Source organism: Neofelis nebulosa, chromosome 3, assembly GCF_028018385.1.
Source record: "Neofelis nebulosa isolate mNeoNeb1 chromosome 3, mNeoNeb1.pri, whole genome shotgun sequence".
NCBI lineage: Eukaryota > Metazoa > Chordata > Mammalia > Carnivora > Felidae > Neofelis > Neofelis nebulosa.
Window position 1 is genome coordinate 136,261,326 of NC_080784.1, and position 16,265 is coordinate 136,277,590.

Genomic DNA, 16,265 nt, shown 5'->3' on the forward strand with positions numbered 1-16,265 from the left:
TGTCCTGAAGTAATCTTCCTGACTTTAGTCTCTACCTAAATTGATCTTTCAAGACTATAGGTTTGGGGTTCCATGGATGAGTGCTCTCCAATGGCTTTGCGTCATCTACAATTTGAGTCTAGTAACCTTTTCCTGATATTGATGGCCCTCTATAATATACGCCAGGTTTTTCCACCTTTCACACTCTACCTATTGTAGACTCCTATGTTCACTATTTTACTTGACTGGATCCTTGCCTTTTGGAATGCTGCCCATTCTAAAGTGTTGCCTTATCAAATACTACCTTCTCCCGAAATAGTGTTTATATGTGTCCTAAAACACTTCATATTTTATCAAAGAGTAAGATCTTTCCTTCTTATGGGTCCTAGTAGTCCCTATAATTTATTTTATTTTTTTAAGCTTTTATTTATTGATTGATTTTGAGAGAAAAAATGTGTGCATGGGGCAGGGGCAGAGAGAGAAGAAGAGAGAATCCCAAGTAGGCTCCACGCTGTCAGCAGAGTCTGATCTCATGAACCACGAGATCATGACCTGATCTGAAATCAAGAGTTAGACACTTAACCAGCTGAACCACCTAGGCGCCCCAGTCCCTGTATTTTAAATATTGTTTTATAACTTATTGGTTGTAAATTAATTTGAGATGAAAGACTGTATGTATCCATCCTTGTGTACCGTGCAGTGCCTAAGTGTTGTGCCTTGCATACAATAGTAGCTTGATAAACATTCTTTAATTTGAAAATTGTTGCTGAGGTTCTCCCTTATCATGTTTCTTGGTACTATGCCAAAGGTGGAATTCAAGATAGGATCATAGCTTTGATACAGTATGCAAGTTAGTATGACTTATGCCAGGAAATATTTGTTCAACCTATTAATTGCCATAAAGATACATGGACCAAGTATCAAGTATATGAATTGGTGATATTGGTTTGGAGTTTGCCCATGCTTCAGATAAGGGTTTTCTTTCAGGTGGTTATTTGGTTATTTATTCATTCTGGGAAATGTATATTTCTAAATTTTTTGTGGGCCTGTTTAGTGTGTTAATGATTAACATGCCACTTATAATATGCCACTTAGGCTCTGCCTACATGTGAGAAGGTGAGCCATTTTTTTTTTAAATCATTCTAACTATCTATAACAATCATGAATTATCTACCTTGTACACATGCCTTATTTGATAGTTGACTGGCTTAACCAGTTTATAGTTAAAATGACGTGGATTCAATCTTCCACTACATGATTCTGAAGGACAATATTCATGGCTTAATTTTGAGAAGTCATATGTATACTATATATTACATGGCATAATTACATAGGATATGTTTGTATGCATCATGTTGAATAGGACAGCCTCGTGCTGCGGCTACTAGCTCATGAGAGCTACTTGTGTACATCTCTCCCAATTGTGAGTTTATTGACCTTGTGTTAGTCGCTTGGAATCTACCATGCAGGATTTAAGATGTGGAGATTGGCCCACTCTACAAATCCAGGACATTTTTCCCCCCTTGGAGAGCCAATTGTTAAATTTTTATGGGCAAACCACTGTATGTGTGTGTTGTGTGCACGTGATATGCATTTATGCAGTAGACTGCTGAAAGAAAAAGCAATTACTAAGAAAACTTGAAAAGTCAGCTTTTTTGCTTTCTTCATTGTATTCACCATTTCTCATTAATGTTTGCATATCATATTTATTTTGTAAATAGCCAGGATGAAGTAACAGTACAACTCCCATAATATTAAGTCATGGCCACACCAGGAACCTGGAAGCAAGAGAATAAGTTAATGCAGTTTTTTAGTGAAACTAAGAAAACCTGAGTGAAAATTGTTCTCCTGCCCAAATGCATGTTTTAGTGATACTTTAAAAATGTAAATAGGAAGTTAAATGTGCGTTTGCAGAATAATATACAGGTTTGAAATTTATCGATGGAATTGTTGTATATCAATAAGAAATAAATCTAAACTTCAGATACATTTCTAAATAAATAATTGTACTCCCTTCTGCTATCTGATTTCACTTGCACAGTGATTTATTTTCAAGAATAGCATGGCTGCTTACTTTCTGAATTGATTTATAAAGACTGCTAAGGGAATAGCAGTTCATGAATAGAAATTAATTTTCTTCTAGAGCATTTTTTATAAAATGTTAGAGTTGGAACAAATATAGGAGGCTGTCCATTCCAAAAGTTCTTTGTTTACCATTCCCATTCCACCCAAGAAGTAAGCCTCCTATAAGTAACAGTGACTCACCAAAATAAAGATATTTATCATTAAGATGGGTAGAGATTTTTCAGAATCTCTAAATGGTAGATAAAACTCCCCAGGTGATTTAAATTTTTTTTTTCCAACGTTTTTTATTTATTTTTGGGACAGAGAGAGACAGAGCATGAACGGGGGAGGGGCAGAGAGAGAGGGAGACACAGAATCGGAAACAGGCTCCAGGCTCCGAGCCATCAGCCCAGAGCCTGATGCGGGGCTCGAACTCACAGACCGCGAGATCGTGACCTGGCTGAAGTCGGACGCTTAACCGACTGCGCCACCCAGGCGCCCCTCCCCAGGTGATTTAAATATACAACTCTCCCCCACTTACCCCCACCCACTCACCATATTCCACATACTATGGCAATGTGTCATTCCAAATTATAGTCACTGATCTAGTCCAATTGTTATTTTTTATTTAAAAACCTCATGGTTCCTGGGTGGTTCAGTTAGTTAAGCATCTGAGTCTTTGTTTCGGCTCAGGTCATGATCTCACAGTTTTGTGGGTTCGAGCCCCACATTGGGCTTTATGCTAGCAGTGTGGAGCCTGCTTGAGAGCCTCTCTCTCTCTCTCTGCCCTTCCCCCACTTACCGTCTCTCTCAAAATAAATAAATAAAGTTAAAAAAATTTAGAAACCTCAGCCCTTAATAAGATGAGGCTCAAGATCATACTTAAAGAGAAGGCTATATCTCAGTGATTTTTTTATTCCAGTACTTCTAGTTCTCTGTGTCTACTTCTTTGTGCATGGAAAATAATTTCCTTAAAAAAAGCAGAGCAGTGATGCCTGGGTGGCTCAGTTGGTTAAGCATTGGACTTAGGCACAAGTCATGATCTCATGGTTTGTGGGTTTGAGCTCTACGTCAGGCTCTGTGCTGACAGCTCAGAGCCTGGAGCCTGCTTTGGATTCCGTCTCCCTCTCTCTCTGCCCCTCTCCTGTTTGCACTCTTTCTCTCTCAAAAATAAATATTTAAAAACATTAAAAGTAAATAAATAAACATAAAAAAATTTAAAAAGCAGAACATTTTCCCTGAAATAATAAATATCTTGTGACTACATAACTTATAGTTTGAGAAATTTCCATTAGCATAACTTCTTTCCATAAAACTTTTTTTTTTTTTTTTTTTTTTTTGGTCAGGTAGCATTGAAAGAGTTGCTCTTCCTCATTTGCAGCCCTACTACTATTTTGTTACTTTTAATAGCATTTTTATTGACAAAAATTTGCAATGCTTTATTCATAGAAAACTTTTTTAAAAAATTGGATTTCTCTGAAAAAAATATAGAAGGTAGGGATGTTTCACATTGCTAGGACATCCTGGGCAGGTGAATGTTATAATCAAATTCAAGTCAGTTCAGTTCCATGTAAGAGATTTTCACAAACTGGCAGTAAATTAACAATTTGAAGCCAAGGTCCATTTCTTGACTCTTCCATTTGTGTTTGGTTTTATGGTTACAAAATTTATTTATTACCTACACAAAAAGAGACCTGAAAGGATAATTCAGTAAAGCCAGAGTAGCTGCAGTCAAGAGTGTATTTACTATAGTGCAATAGAAGTCATATAGAAGCAAAGATTTTTCATGTAATAGTGGGGGACTGGTTGATGTTTAACAACTATATTTATTAAAATTAATTTTTATTTTTATATTTTTAAAAATTTTTTAACGTTTATTTATTTTTGAGAGACGCAGAGAAAGAGAGACAGAGTGCGAGTGGGGGAGGGGCAGAAAGAGAGAGGGAGACACAGAATACGAAGCAGGCTCCAGCCTCCAAGCTGTCAGCACAGAGCCTGATGCAGGGCTGGAACTCACGAACTGTGAGATCATGAACTGAGCCAAAGTCGGATGCCTAACTGAGCCACTCAGGCGCCCCCTATCTGTTCTTTTAAAAGGACTGATTAATAGCATTTACAAATTTCTGTGGTGTACTTATTCTCACTGTGACCAATTTCAAGCTACCTATGTGACATCAATGAAGGCTGAGCTGGAAAGAGATGCTAATGCTAATACTTGGCTCTCAGAAGCCACTAAAGGCCAGCTGTAGCACACTGCTAGACAGTACACACGACTGTTTCATCATAGCGCTATACAGAAAAGACCCAGTCTCATACAATAAACAGACGTAATGGGAATTTTGTAGAGGAAACGTTAGAAGAGAGGACCTCTCTTAATGAATTTGTGCTATAAAAAATCTGGAACAGTAGTCTAGGAAACCATAGAAATACAGTTGATAAAGAGTTTGAACTTTGAGTGATCGAACGCTAACTATATAATTTGCATTCAGCATTGATAAAATAAAGGGCGGGCCATTCCAATATATAGAAGATAGCCAGCTGATGAACAAAGTGAGAAGAAAGACAACTACAACAAAATTATTTCCCTTAGTCAAAAATAGTTTAGCAGTTTCACCAGTTTCATAGAAAGGCGAAATTTGCTTTCTCTCACAAAACCTATCTAGAAGAATAGATACAAAAGATACTCGGTGCTTTGTTAAACTGAGTACTTACTCTGTGCTGAACACTAGAGATTGAGGAAGATAGGAGAAATGAAGTATGATGAAGAAGTAAAAAGAAGCAAGGGAAACAAACATGAGGTAATCATGTAGCAAAACTATATATGATAGTGAGATGGCTCACATGGCATAAGACCTCGAATGTTCCACAAGTGTGTTGACAATATTCTGATTATTAAAACAGATATAGTAGGAGTGCTGTGTATTTTAGAAGCATAATCTGCAGTGTGATTCCTTTTATATAAAAAGTTTAGTAAACACTCCTTTCAGTTCTGCTAACTTCACTTTGTGTGTTTCTGTGGGAATTTCCTCAATGTTCTTTGTAATCTCTCTAGCTGCCACATTGTTGTTGGTTTCTGTTTATTTGTAAACATCGAATTGTGTTCTTAAAAGGGAACCTCGGGGCACCTGGGTGGCTCAGTCGGTAAGCGTCCAACTTTGGCTCAGGTCATGATCTCGCGGTTCGTGAGTTCGAGCCCCGCATCGGGCTCTGTGCTGACAGCTCGGAGCCTGGAGTCTGCTTGGGATTCTGTGTCTCCCTCTCGCTCTCTTCCCCTCCCCCACTCACACTCTGTCTCTCTCTCAAAAATAAACATTAAAAAAAAAAGGGAGCCTCATCTCAGGTAAGTCCTATCTCACCCTTGTTTGATCAGTACTCAACTTTAACTGTGACAATCAAAACATGTCCATATAACCAGCTCCAGCCAGGAGAGGAGAAAAACCCTATCTCAAGAGAAGACCAGGACTATTATGTAGAGATACTTTTAAATACTTTTTGATTTGTATTATGCCAAAACTTTATTTAAAAATTTTCAAGCTAGTTATTTTGTCATAACTTAAATAAAGCATAATAACAAAAATCTTCCTCATTAACTTGGGTATTTCGGTTAATTATAACACTCAAGAGATGTATATGTCGTCATTTGAACCATTTGTTCTCCAATCCATTGACATCAAGACTTCTTCTTCACTCAATCATTTGTGTTTCTATATACTAACAATGAACAGAAAACAATCCCATTTACAATAACATCAAAAAGAATAAAATACAAATTTAACAAAAGAAGTGCAAATTTTTTACTCTGAAAACTGCAGAACATTGTTGAAAGAAATTAAATACCTAAATAATGGAAAGACATTCCATTCATTCACTGATTAGAAGATTTAATATTGTTAAGATGACAATACTCTCCAAATTGATCTACAGATTAAATATACTCATCACAGTCACAGCTATCTTTTTCTTTGCTGAAATAGACAGGCTGTTCTTAAAATTCACATGGAAATACAGGGGATACAGAATAGCCAAAACAATCTTGAAAAAAAAAAAAACAAAGTTGGAGGATTCACACTTCTTGATTTCAGAATTTATCACACACTGCAGTGTTCATGACAATGAGGTATTTGCTTGAGGATATACATATAGATCAATTAAATAAAATTGAGAATCCAGAAATAAACCCTTACATTTATGGTCAATTGATTTGTAGCAAGGATTTTAAGACAACTCCATGGACAAAGAACTACCTTTTCAATAAATGGTGATAGGACTACTAGATATCCATATGCAAGAGATTGAAGGTGGACTCTTACCTCATATAGAATATAAGAATAAATTCAAAATAGATCACAGACTTAAGTGTAAAAACTAAAATTATAAAGCTCTTATAAGAAAACATAGGAGTAAATCTCTGTGATATTGGGTTAGGAAATGGTTTCTTAGGTATGACCCTAAAAGCACAGTTGCAAAAGGAAAAATAGGTAAATTCAACTTCATCAAAATTAAAAACACGTGTGCTTCAAAAGATACCATCAAGAAAATTAAAAGACAATCCATAGAAAAGGAGGAAAACATTTGCAAATCTTATATAGTAAAAGACTTTGTACCCTGAATACATAAAGAACTCTTATAACTCATTAAAAAAAAAAAAAAAGAAAATAACAGTTAAAAAATGGCCAGAGGATCTGAATAGACACTTCTCCAAAGAAGATATACAAATGGCCAACAAGCACATGTAAAGATACCCAACATCATTAGCCATTAAGCAAATACAAATCAAACCACAATGGCAATGAAATACCATTTAACATACACCAGATGGCTATAATAAAAAAGATAATGAGGAGTACTGGAGAGGATAAGGAGAAATTGGGACCCTCATACACCTCTGGTAGGAATGTAAACTGGTATAGCCAATTTAAAAAAGTTTTTCAGTTCCTCAAATGTTAAACATGGAGTTATTCTATGACCCATCAACTCCACTCTTCAAGTTTAGAAATAAAAACTTGCACGTGAATGTTCATACAACATTATTCATAATAGCCCAAAATGGAAACAACCTAAATGTCTATCAAATGCCCTTCAAATAATCAATAGGTAAACAGAAGTGACATATCCATACAATGGAATATATTTCAGCATTAAAAAGGAATGAAGTTTTGCTATATGTTACAGCATTAAGAACCTTGAAAACACTGTGCTATGTGAAAGGAGCCAGTCACAAAAGTTCACATATTGTATGATTCCATTTATAAGATGTGTCCAGAATAGGCAGTTTTCTAGACAGAAGGTGGGTTAGTCATTGCTTATGGTTAGTGGGTAAGAAACAGAGTGCGGATTTCCTGTTGGGGTGATGAAAACATCACAGAATTGATTGTGGTGACAGTTGCACAACTTTGTGAATATCCTAAAAATGGTTGAATTGTACAAATTAAATTTGTGAATTACATCTCAAAAAAGTTGTTACAAAAAGGTATATGAGCAATATTTCATATTTTAAGTTAAAAGTAAATCTAAATGATAGTATCATGATTTGAAAGTTATGTGTGTAGTATAGGAGATATGTCACGCAGGAGATGAATGGACACTATGAACAAAGCCATTCACTCTGTCAGCCCACAGTCAATTGAGACTTTATTGGAGGTGTGTGTCCAGTTTTAATCTCTACCCTTTAATATGGATGTGGAAAATTGAAGATTCTGAGAAGTCAGTCATAGTGATGTTAAATTATTACTGGCCAACATTTATGAAAACACATGAGGGTGTTGGTGTTGGCATAATTTAATCCAGACTGGAGTGGGGAGGATAGAGCTGGGCATTTGAGTTATGTAAGGAAGTCAAAAGTTGTCTGCTAGTATATGAAATTTACTAGTATATGTCAGGAGAAGAAATGGAGTAGCTCTGTATCATACCTCTAAAGGATGCAATTAAGTAAAATTGGAATAAATTGAAGCCAGGGAACTTTACATTACACATTGTTCTGATAATGAGAGTTAATTATTTATAGGTAGATATTAACAAGAGCCTTAAAAGTCTCGAGACGTTCAAGATTAAGAGGTATTCATACTTTTAAGAGTTTAAAGAACATGGAAAATGCATAAGCTTTTTTGTATATAAAAATATCTGGATACAAAAGAATATATATTAAATAATCACGATTAGAGAAACTTCATAGCAAAAACACTAGAAAGAAATATACCCAAAGTTTAACAGTTATTATTTATTTGAGGATCAGTGCCTATTGTTATGTTCTTTGTTTTCTATGTTGTTTCACAACCCCCATAATTTGTATAAATATGTTTATAATCAACAAATGAAAAATTTAAATACTTATAAGATACATATAATCTTTCTTAGTTTATGTGTATGTGTCCTCTCCACATAATGTCACATCTTTTTTAAAAAAAATTTTAATATTTATTTATTTTTGAGAGAGAGAGCATGAGTGGGGGAGAGGCAGAAAGAGAGGGAGACAGAGAATCCAAAGCAGGCTCCAAGCTCTGAGCTGTCAGCACAGAGCCCGAAGTGGGGCTCGAACTCACAAACCGTGAGATCGGGACCTGAGCCGAAGTCAGACACTTAACCGATTGGGTCACCCAGGCATCCCAGAAAATGTCACATCTTAATCACATTTTTTTCATAGAGAAGAAATGTTTACCCCAAGAGCAAAGACATTGTGTTAGCCTCACCACTTCACAGACTTAAAAAATTTATTTTTTAATTTTGAGTATAGTTGACACACAATGTTATAGTAGTTTCAGGTGTACAATATAGTGATTCAACTTCTCTATACTTCATGCTCTTCTCGCTACAGTGTTGTTACCCATCTGTCACCTTACAATGTTATTACAATACTATTGAGTCTGTTCCCAATGCTGTGCCTTTTATTCCCGTGACTTACTCATTCCACAACTAGAAGGCTGTATCTCCTACTCCCCTTCACCCATTTGCTGATCCTTCTACTGCTCTCCCTTCTGGCAACCTTCGGTTTGTTCTCTGTGTTTATAGGTCTTATTTGGCTTTTTGTTTCTTTGTGCACTTGTTTTGCTTTTTACATCCCACATAATGTGAAATCATATGGTATTTGTCTTTCTCAATTTGACTTATTTCACTTAACATAATACCCTCTAAATCCATCCATGTTGTCACAAATGGCACAATCTCATCCTTTTTAATGGCTGTGTAATTCCATTGTATGTATATATATATATATATATACACATATATACCACATCTTTCTTATCCATTTGTTTATTGATGGACACTTAGGTTGCTTCCATATCTTGGGTATTGTAAATAATACTGCAATAAACATAGAGGTGCATGTGTCTTTTCAAATTAGTGTTGTTTTCTTTGGGTAAATATCCAGTAGTGGCATTACTGGATTATATGTTATTTCTATTTTTTTATTTTTTTGAGGAATATCCATACTTTTTTCTAAAGCCACTGTACCAGTTCATATTCCCATCAATAGTGCGTGAGGGTTAGTTCTTCTCTGCATTCTCATCAACACTTGTTATTTCTTGTCTTTTTTATCCTAGTCGTTCTCACAAAGTGTGAGGTGATACGTCTTTGCAGTTTTGATTTGTATTTCCCTAATGATTACTGATGTTGAGCATCTTTTCATGTGTTTGTTGGTCATCTGTATGTTTTCTTTGGAAAAATGTCTATTCAGGTTCTCTGCCCATTTTTTAATCAGATGGTTTGTTTTTTTTTTTTTTTTTGGTGTTGAGTCATATATGTTCTTCATTGATTTTTTTCCTGATCTATTAGATCTTTGTGATAACACTATTATAACTTATTTTGGATTTGTTATTTTTCACCAAATGTACCTTGCTCAGATAAATTTGCTCTGATAACATTTTTAATGAGAATTCTTCATCTTTAATTTTATTAGATGATTTAAACTACAGATATTTTTAATAACAAACAATTTCACAAAGCATGCATTTTTACCACCTATATTGCTTAAGTATAAAGAATACATGGGGCTCCTGGGTGGCTCAGTCAGTTGAGCGTCTGACTTTTGATTTAGGCTCAGATCATGATCCCAGGGTTGAGGGATCAAGCCCTGCATCTATTGCTTAACATGGAGCCTGCTTGGTATTCTCCCTCTCTCTCCCTCTCTCTCTCTCTGTCTCTCCCTTTTTTTCTTTCTCCATTTGTCCCCCTCTCCCCTGCTCATGTGCTCTCTTTCTCTCTCACACACAAAAAGAATATATAAAGAAAAAAGAGTAAACTGTTTCCAATGGTTTCATTATATTTTGCAGTGCCTCTGGCTCATGTTTCCTTTGTAGTTCTCAAAGATACAGCTCAGCAAGTATTTACTGAGTGATTATCATGAGCACGCTTCTTCTCAGAGTTTCAAAATTTTTATATCACCACCGAGCAGATAAATAAAATACGTTTTTCAAATTAACAATAATTCAGAGTTCTTGTTTTGTAGTTTGCCAGGTAAGCAAACCTGCTGGAACATAAACACAAAATCAAAAAGCGTGCTTTTGCTCCTGCTGCTTCTTCTGTTGTTATTAGTAGTAGTAGTATGTATATGGTGGTGTTTTGATGATGATGATGATGATGATGTCTATGGTAACTTTCACTGAAAGTCCCACTTAGCTTTTCTGGATGGATTTTAAATTTGAGATCACTTTAATGACTATGACAAATTTACTTAATATTCCTTTATTTTTCAAGAGCTGTAGCCTTCCAAGTAATTCTGAGTTTTGGGTTTCGCCTCAGCCCATATTTTTGGGATTGGACCCTTACATGTGTTTTTTTTTAAAGCCCTACATTAAAAAGATCCAGGTTGAGATCATTCTATTAAAAGGTTTTCCTCATCTGCCTTTGCCATAGGACAGTGGTCTTTAACCTTTGACAGCACAGCATCATGGGAGCTTTAAAAATGCAAATGCACTGGCTTCACGCAGTCCAATTATATTACAATATTGGACGTGGGAGGGGTGACTGGGGTTTTCAGTGGGGTATTTTTGTTTGTTTGTTTTTGTTTTCTGTTAAGAGCATTACAGGTGGGTTCCAAGGTCGAGTGAATAACTTGTGACCAGGGACTTACGTTGTTACATTTTGATTTTCACCATCAAATACAGAGCCCTGGATTAGTTGTGCTATGAAGGCTTGTCAAATGAACGATGGACTAAACATCACCTCTTGTATTTGCCCCTGCCTGCATCCTGAGTGACAATGAGTCTAGTTCCAGATTTAGTCATGTTGGTCTTCATTTTCTTAGCACAGGTGCAGCAGTGAACAGCAGTGAGAGTCTCCCTCCATCTTCGTCTGTCAATGACATCTCCTCCATGTCCACCGACCAGACCCTGGCATCTGACACTGACAGCAGCCTGGAAGCCTCAGCAGGACCCCTGGGTTGTTGCAGGTGACTAGCCGCCTGCCTGCGAAACCCAGCGTTCTTCAGGAGATGATGCGATGGAACACACACACACGCAGACACTCACGCGCACACACAAACACAGACACGCAACTATAAGAAAATGGCAAGGGAGAGAATCCAAGCCTAAAATTGAAACAAATCTTTCAGCCTGCTTCTTCTCCAGAGTTCTGTATTGCAGCTAAGCTAAATGTATATTTAACTTCTAGTTGCTCTTGCTTTGGTCTTCCTCCAATGATGCTTACTACAGAAAGCAACTCAAATACAATTAGAAAAGCCTTTTCCATAAAGTGTAATTTTAATGGCTGCAAAACCAGCAACCTGTAACTGCCCTTTCAAATGGCATGACAAGGTGTGCAGTGGCCCCATCCAGCATGTGTGTGTCTCTATCTTGCATCTACCTGCTCCTTTTGGCCTAGTCAGATGGATGTAGATACAGATCCGCATGTGTCTGTATTCATACAGCACTACTTAGAGACGCTACTGTCAGTGTCCTCAGGGCTCTACCAAGACATCATGCACTGGGGTACCACATGGTCCACTTCATGTGATCTATTACTCTGACATAAACCCATCTGTAATATATTGCCAGTATATAAGCTATTTAGTTTGTTAATTGATTAAGCTGTATGTCTTATAAGAAAACATGTAAAGGGGGAAAATATGGGGGGAGTGAGCTCTCTCGGACCCTTGAAGATGTAGCTTCCAAATTTGAACTGATTAAATGGCACCTGTATACCAATTTGTAGAAAGAACATATGTGATGCTTATGTACAGTGTGGGGGCGGGAGGGGGTAACAGTTTCCAGGTACTAAATGGTTTGGCTTTTAGAAGGAAGGTGGGGTAAAAAGTTAAGGGTCTTTTTTCTGACACTGAGCCTGTAGGAGAGACTAGAGTGTAGCATTTCAGTGTGGAGGAACACCTCAAAGAGATTATTACCCAGATAATATTCTGGAGACACCGACATCCACAGTTTACAGAGTAGACCTCATTGTCATTCACAAATTATGGGTCACATCTGGACAGAGAGTGGCAGAGAGTGGTGGTGAGTCAGGGTTATTGTGTCCATATCTGATGGTAAGAACCCCTCCCTGGAACGAAGTGGAATTGCCTCTGGATGATGTACTTAACAGAAAATGAACCTACGTAGACTATTTTCAGATTGTGGGTTGTGTTTTCCATGAGTGTGCTACTTCCCAGGTTTATACCCTGCCATGGTTTTATTTTGAGAAAAAATGTTACTTTCCTCTTCTGGAATAAAAAAGAAATGTTAGTTACTTAAACTTAAAAACAAACAAACCCAAAACACGGGGTGATCCTCAGGTCAGCATTTGAAAACATTTCCACAGACGTTAGTATTCCTCAGGGGTTTCCCTGACTCCTTAATATGGCTGATGTTCCATGTTTATTTATTTTCATAAATTTGAACAATTCAAGAAGGGCTGATAATCTGAGTTTTGTACTGCAGTTGACGTGACAGCAATAACTCTTCCCATAAGTTACTGCTGCTAAATAGCTTTAGCAATATGAGTTTGTCTTAAAAGCCATGAAGCGTATGTGTCAATGTTTAGCAAAATCACCTGAATTTAGCTCAAATCAAATGAAAGTGCTTTCCCGAGCACTTAAGAAGGCACTGTGAAACATCTTGGTTATATACAAGGCGATACCAGGGTGACTTCTTAGCAATAATAGGGACCAGGTGGAGGCTTCCCTTCTTACTCACTTTGGTGAAGTACCCATCACAGTTATTTGCACTCTGACCGTTTTGGTGCTCACCAATGTGGTGGTATTTCACCTGAAGAAGAAGTGAAACACATGAAATGGACGGTTGATGAGTGGGATATGACTGGCAAATGGAATCCCTTCAAAAATAGAGCAAACAAGAATGCTAGTGCTCTGAAAATTGCCTTAAATACAACAATGGGGAAGCTTTGTCTCTTTCAAGCAATAGAGCCAACCCCCACCATCACCATGTGAGCAATGCTGCCATTAATGGGATTGCTTCACAATAGGATTCATGACAACAGGTCATTTGTTTAAAATGGGGAGAAAAAAACCCAGCCTGTGCAGCTTGTCCCCTGGAATAAAAGTGGCCCAGCTTCTTTCTCTTGCTGCCATTCTTTTTGATTAAAATTGCAGACAACTTGATTTTACAAATACCTCCGCATTCACATGGGTTCTCTCACTTTTCCTTCTGTCACTTCCCACTCCCCACTTTAAAAAAAAAAAACAAACAACTTCTCTGTATCCCTTCTTCTTTACTTACCCCCTTTTTCTGGATTTTTCTTTTGTTGCACCTGTGTCCTCTCTCTGTGCTTGACTTTCTAGCACATGTGATTAAGTGCAGGGAACAGGCAACTGTCGCAAGCATAATCTCATTAGCCACAAAATGGCATCAAAAGACAGAAGGAAATCTCCAGCCAGCATCGTAGAAGTGCATGACAGTTGGACGATCTCTTGGGTGTGCAGAAGTGATTTTTTTTTTTTTACTCAGATTAAACCAAACAAGAATCAGGCTAATACTCCCTTGGTATTGCTTGCCTTCCCTAAACTCCGCTAGTTTGATCTCTCCTGTTATATGGCTCTTGGGAGCTTATCACCTTTACTAGGTATCCCTTATGGACAAGAAAAAATGGAACAAATCCCTCCGATTGAAATATCTGTACAAACACAGCTAAGAGTTGGGCTTCTTGAGTGCTTATAAGATTAGTTTTACTAGGTTATCAAAACAAGATAGGTCATAGGAGAATAAAGAGAATTTTCATTTCAAAAGCTCAACATTCACCATCTTGGGTCTACTTTATTATAATACCTTCAGGAGGTGATTCTGTTATTATCAAATTTTCAGAATGTATTATGTTCTGCATTGAGTATTTTCTTTAAAAGCAAAAACAAAAACAAAAACAAAAACAAATGTTTCCTGTGTAGTCACCTGCTAATTCCAAAGGACTTTCTTGCTTTTCACACAAGGAAGTGTCAAGTCCGCTGGACTATATTCCTGGGAGAAGTGAAAGTCCTATCTGTGGTTGGGGTTCATTTTGGATATGAGGTTGGCAGTCTGAGAGGCCTAACCTTCTGTCACTTCCTACAGGGCTGATGGTTTCGCAGTGACCCTTAATGAAATATTTTGTAGGATTTTGTTAGAGGGAGAGCTGGATACCCACGTGCAGGAGGAATTAAATTGTTGGGAGAGAGTGGCAAAACCATACCACTCTGATAGATTCATTTTTCAGTCAGTATGTTCATTTTTAAAAAAGAGATGCATTGGCCTTACAACCAAATTTATTCTTGTGAAATAAGAACTGCTAATAATCTTGCATCTTCAAGAATCTGATGACGGAGCTTTGTAGGAATGTATACTAGGGGTGGACCAGGACCCGGCCAATTCCCTCCAATTGGAGTCAGCTATTTAATTGAGGGCCAAGGAGGTAATAGCTTTTCGGGTTTTTTCTTTTCAACCTGTTACCATTATCAGAAAATGATATATAAGGATACTGATAGCAGCTGACTGGTAAATCATAAAATAAGCCTTGACAAAGGGAATAAGTGGAATAGGTAAGAATACATCAATCCTTTAATGACCTGCTAAGGGAAAAATAAGCAAAACTGACTTTTAAATTTTAAATATTCGTGCAAAATCTAAATTCTACAAAGTCTACTTCTTTTTAATTCTCTTAACATATGACAATCTAAATCTTAAAAGCATTATGCTCTGTAAAGAATGTTGTCAGATAGCTTTGCTGAAAAATTTATCTTCTAAAGCTCAGAGAAAGGAATAATATTGTCCCCATAATCTTTGATCCCAATCACTTTGGGTCTGAAGAGGGACCCCTCTCCCTGCCCACAACCTCCCCCAACATTTTACTTGTGAGTCCTACATTTTCTACAGGTAAAATTAAACCAAGCAGGAATACTCCTTTCTGTCAAAACAACAAGCAAGTTACAGTGTAAATAGTTATATTAGTTATTTTCCATGTGAAATATAAGATTTTGTGACTTCTTTTGGCACTTAGACAGTTCTTTGTCTGAAATGGTTCATTTTGACCCATTTCCTTGGTCAGTCAGGCGGAAACGGAAGGCCTCTGTTTGTAAGTGGACTCCTGTATATCTAACTTTTGATTATGTGGGACCAATGGCCAGTATATTCTAAAAAAAACTCCCAACCCTTGTCTAGCATTAAACTGTTCACCTTGCCATGTCTATCTCGCAACAAGACCTAACTTGCACATGCCTGTTATTCTGCATGATTGGACTCAAGAGACTATTACCAATGATAAGAATTGTGCTGTGTCAGTGTTTATAAAATGGACTTAAAGCACACCCACATTCATATACACCTCACCCTTATAGCTCTAGGTCAACCCTGGAAGGCAAAACCATGCATGTCCAGTTTCTTTGCAAGGTCTTAGTGTGAGAACTAAAAGTCAGCCTGATGGATCAAATGCAATCTCAGTGATGTTTAATAAGGATTTTAAATTATTTAAATCATATCTGTGTTCCTTCTCACTCTTTTTCATTTCTATTTATGCCCTTTATCTTCAAAATGTCGGTGGAACAAGAGGGTGAGTGGGGAGAACTTTGGCTTTTTTGGACTCTTTGTAGGTGGATGCTGAATCAACACATTGTGATTTCTGTTTCTTATGAACTATTAAAAACCAGAGCAAATCTGCTTCCCTTAACATAAAACCAAATCAAATCCAGACTTTGTCGGAGTTTTCCTGTTGAAAATCATTCTTGTGCTGCTCGTTGTCTTGGGTTTCGTGTCCTGACAGGAGCTCTGAAGCATCTCACATGGTTTCATTGTGTGGTCTGATTGTGCCAGGGA

The 16,265-nt window shown here is 37.1% G+C and overlaps 1 protein-coding gene across 7 annotated transcripts in view; it reads left to right on the top strand.

Moving 5' to 3' along the window:
* Positions 1-16,142, top strand: part of MAPK10 (mitogen-activated protein kinase 10) — a 315,377-nt gene extending 299,235 nt beyond the window's left edge. For 6 of the 7 annotated variants that reach the window (XM_058719591.1, XM_058719592.1, XM_058719590.1 and 3 more), the window contains one exon: positions 11,290-16,142. In XM_058719591.1, the coding sequence (XP_058575574.1) occupies positions 11,290-11,432 (143 nt within the window). In that variant the 3' untranslated portion in view covers positions 11,433-16,142. Of the gene's footprint in view, positions 1-11,284 lie in introns of all 7 variants that reach the window. The other variant, XM_058719595.1, reaches the window with a different exon arrangement.
* Positions 16,143-16,265: the final 123 nt, after the last annotated feature.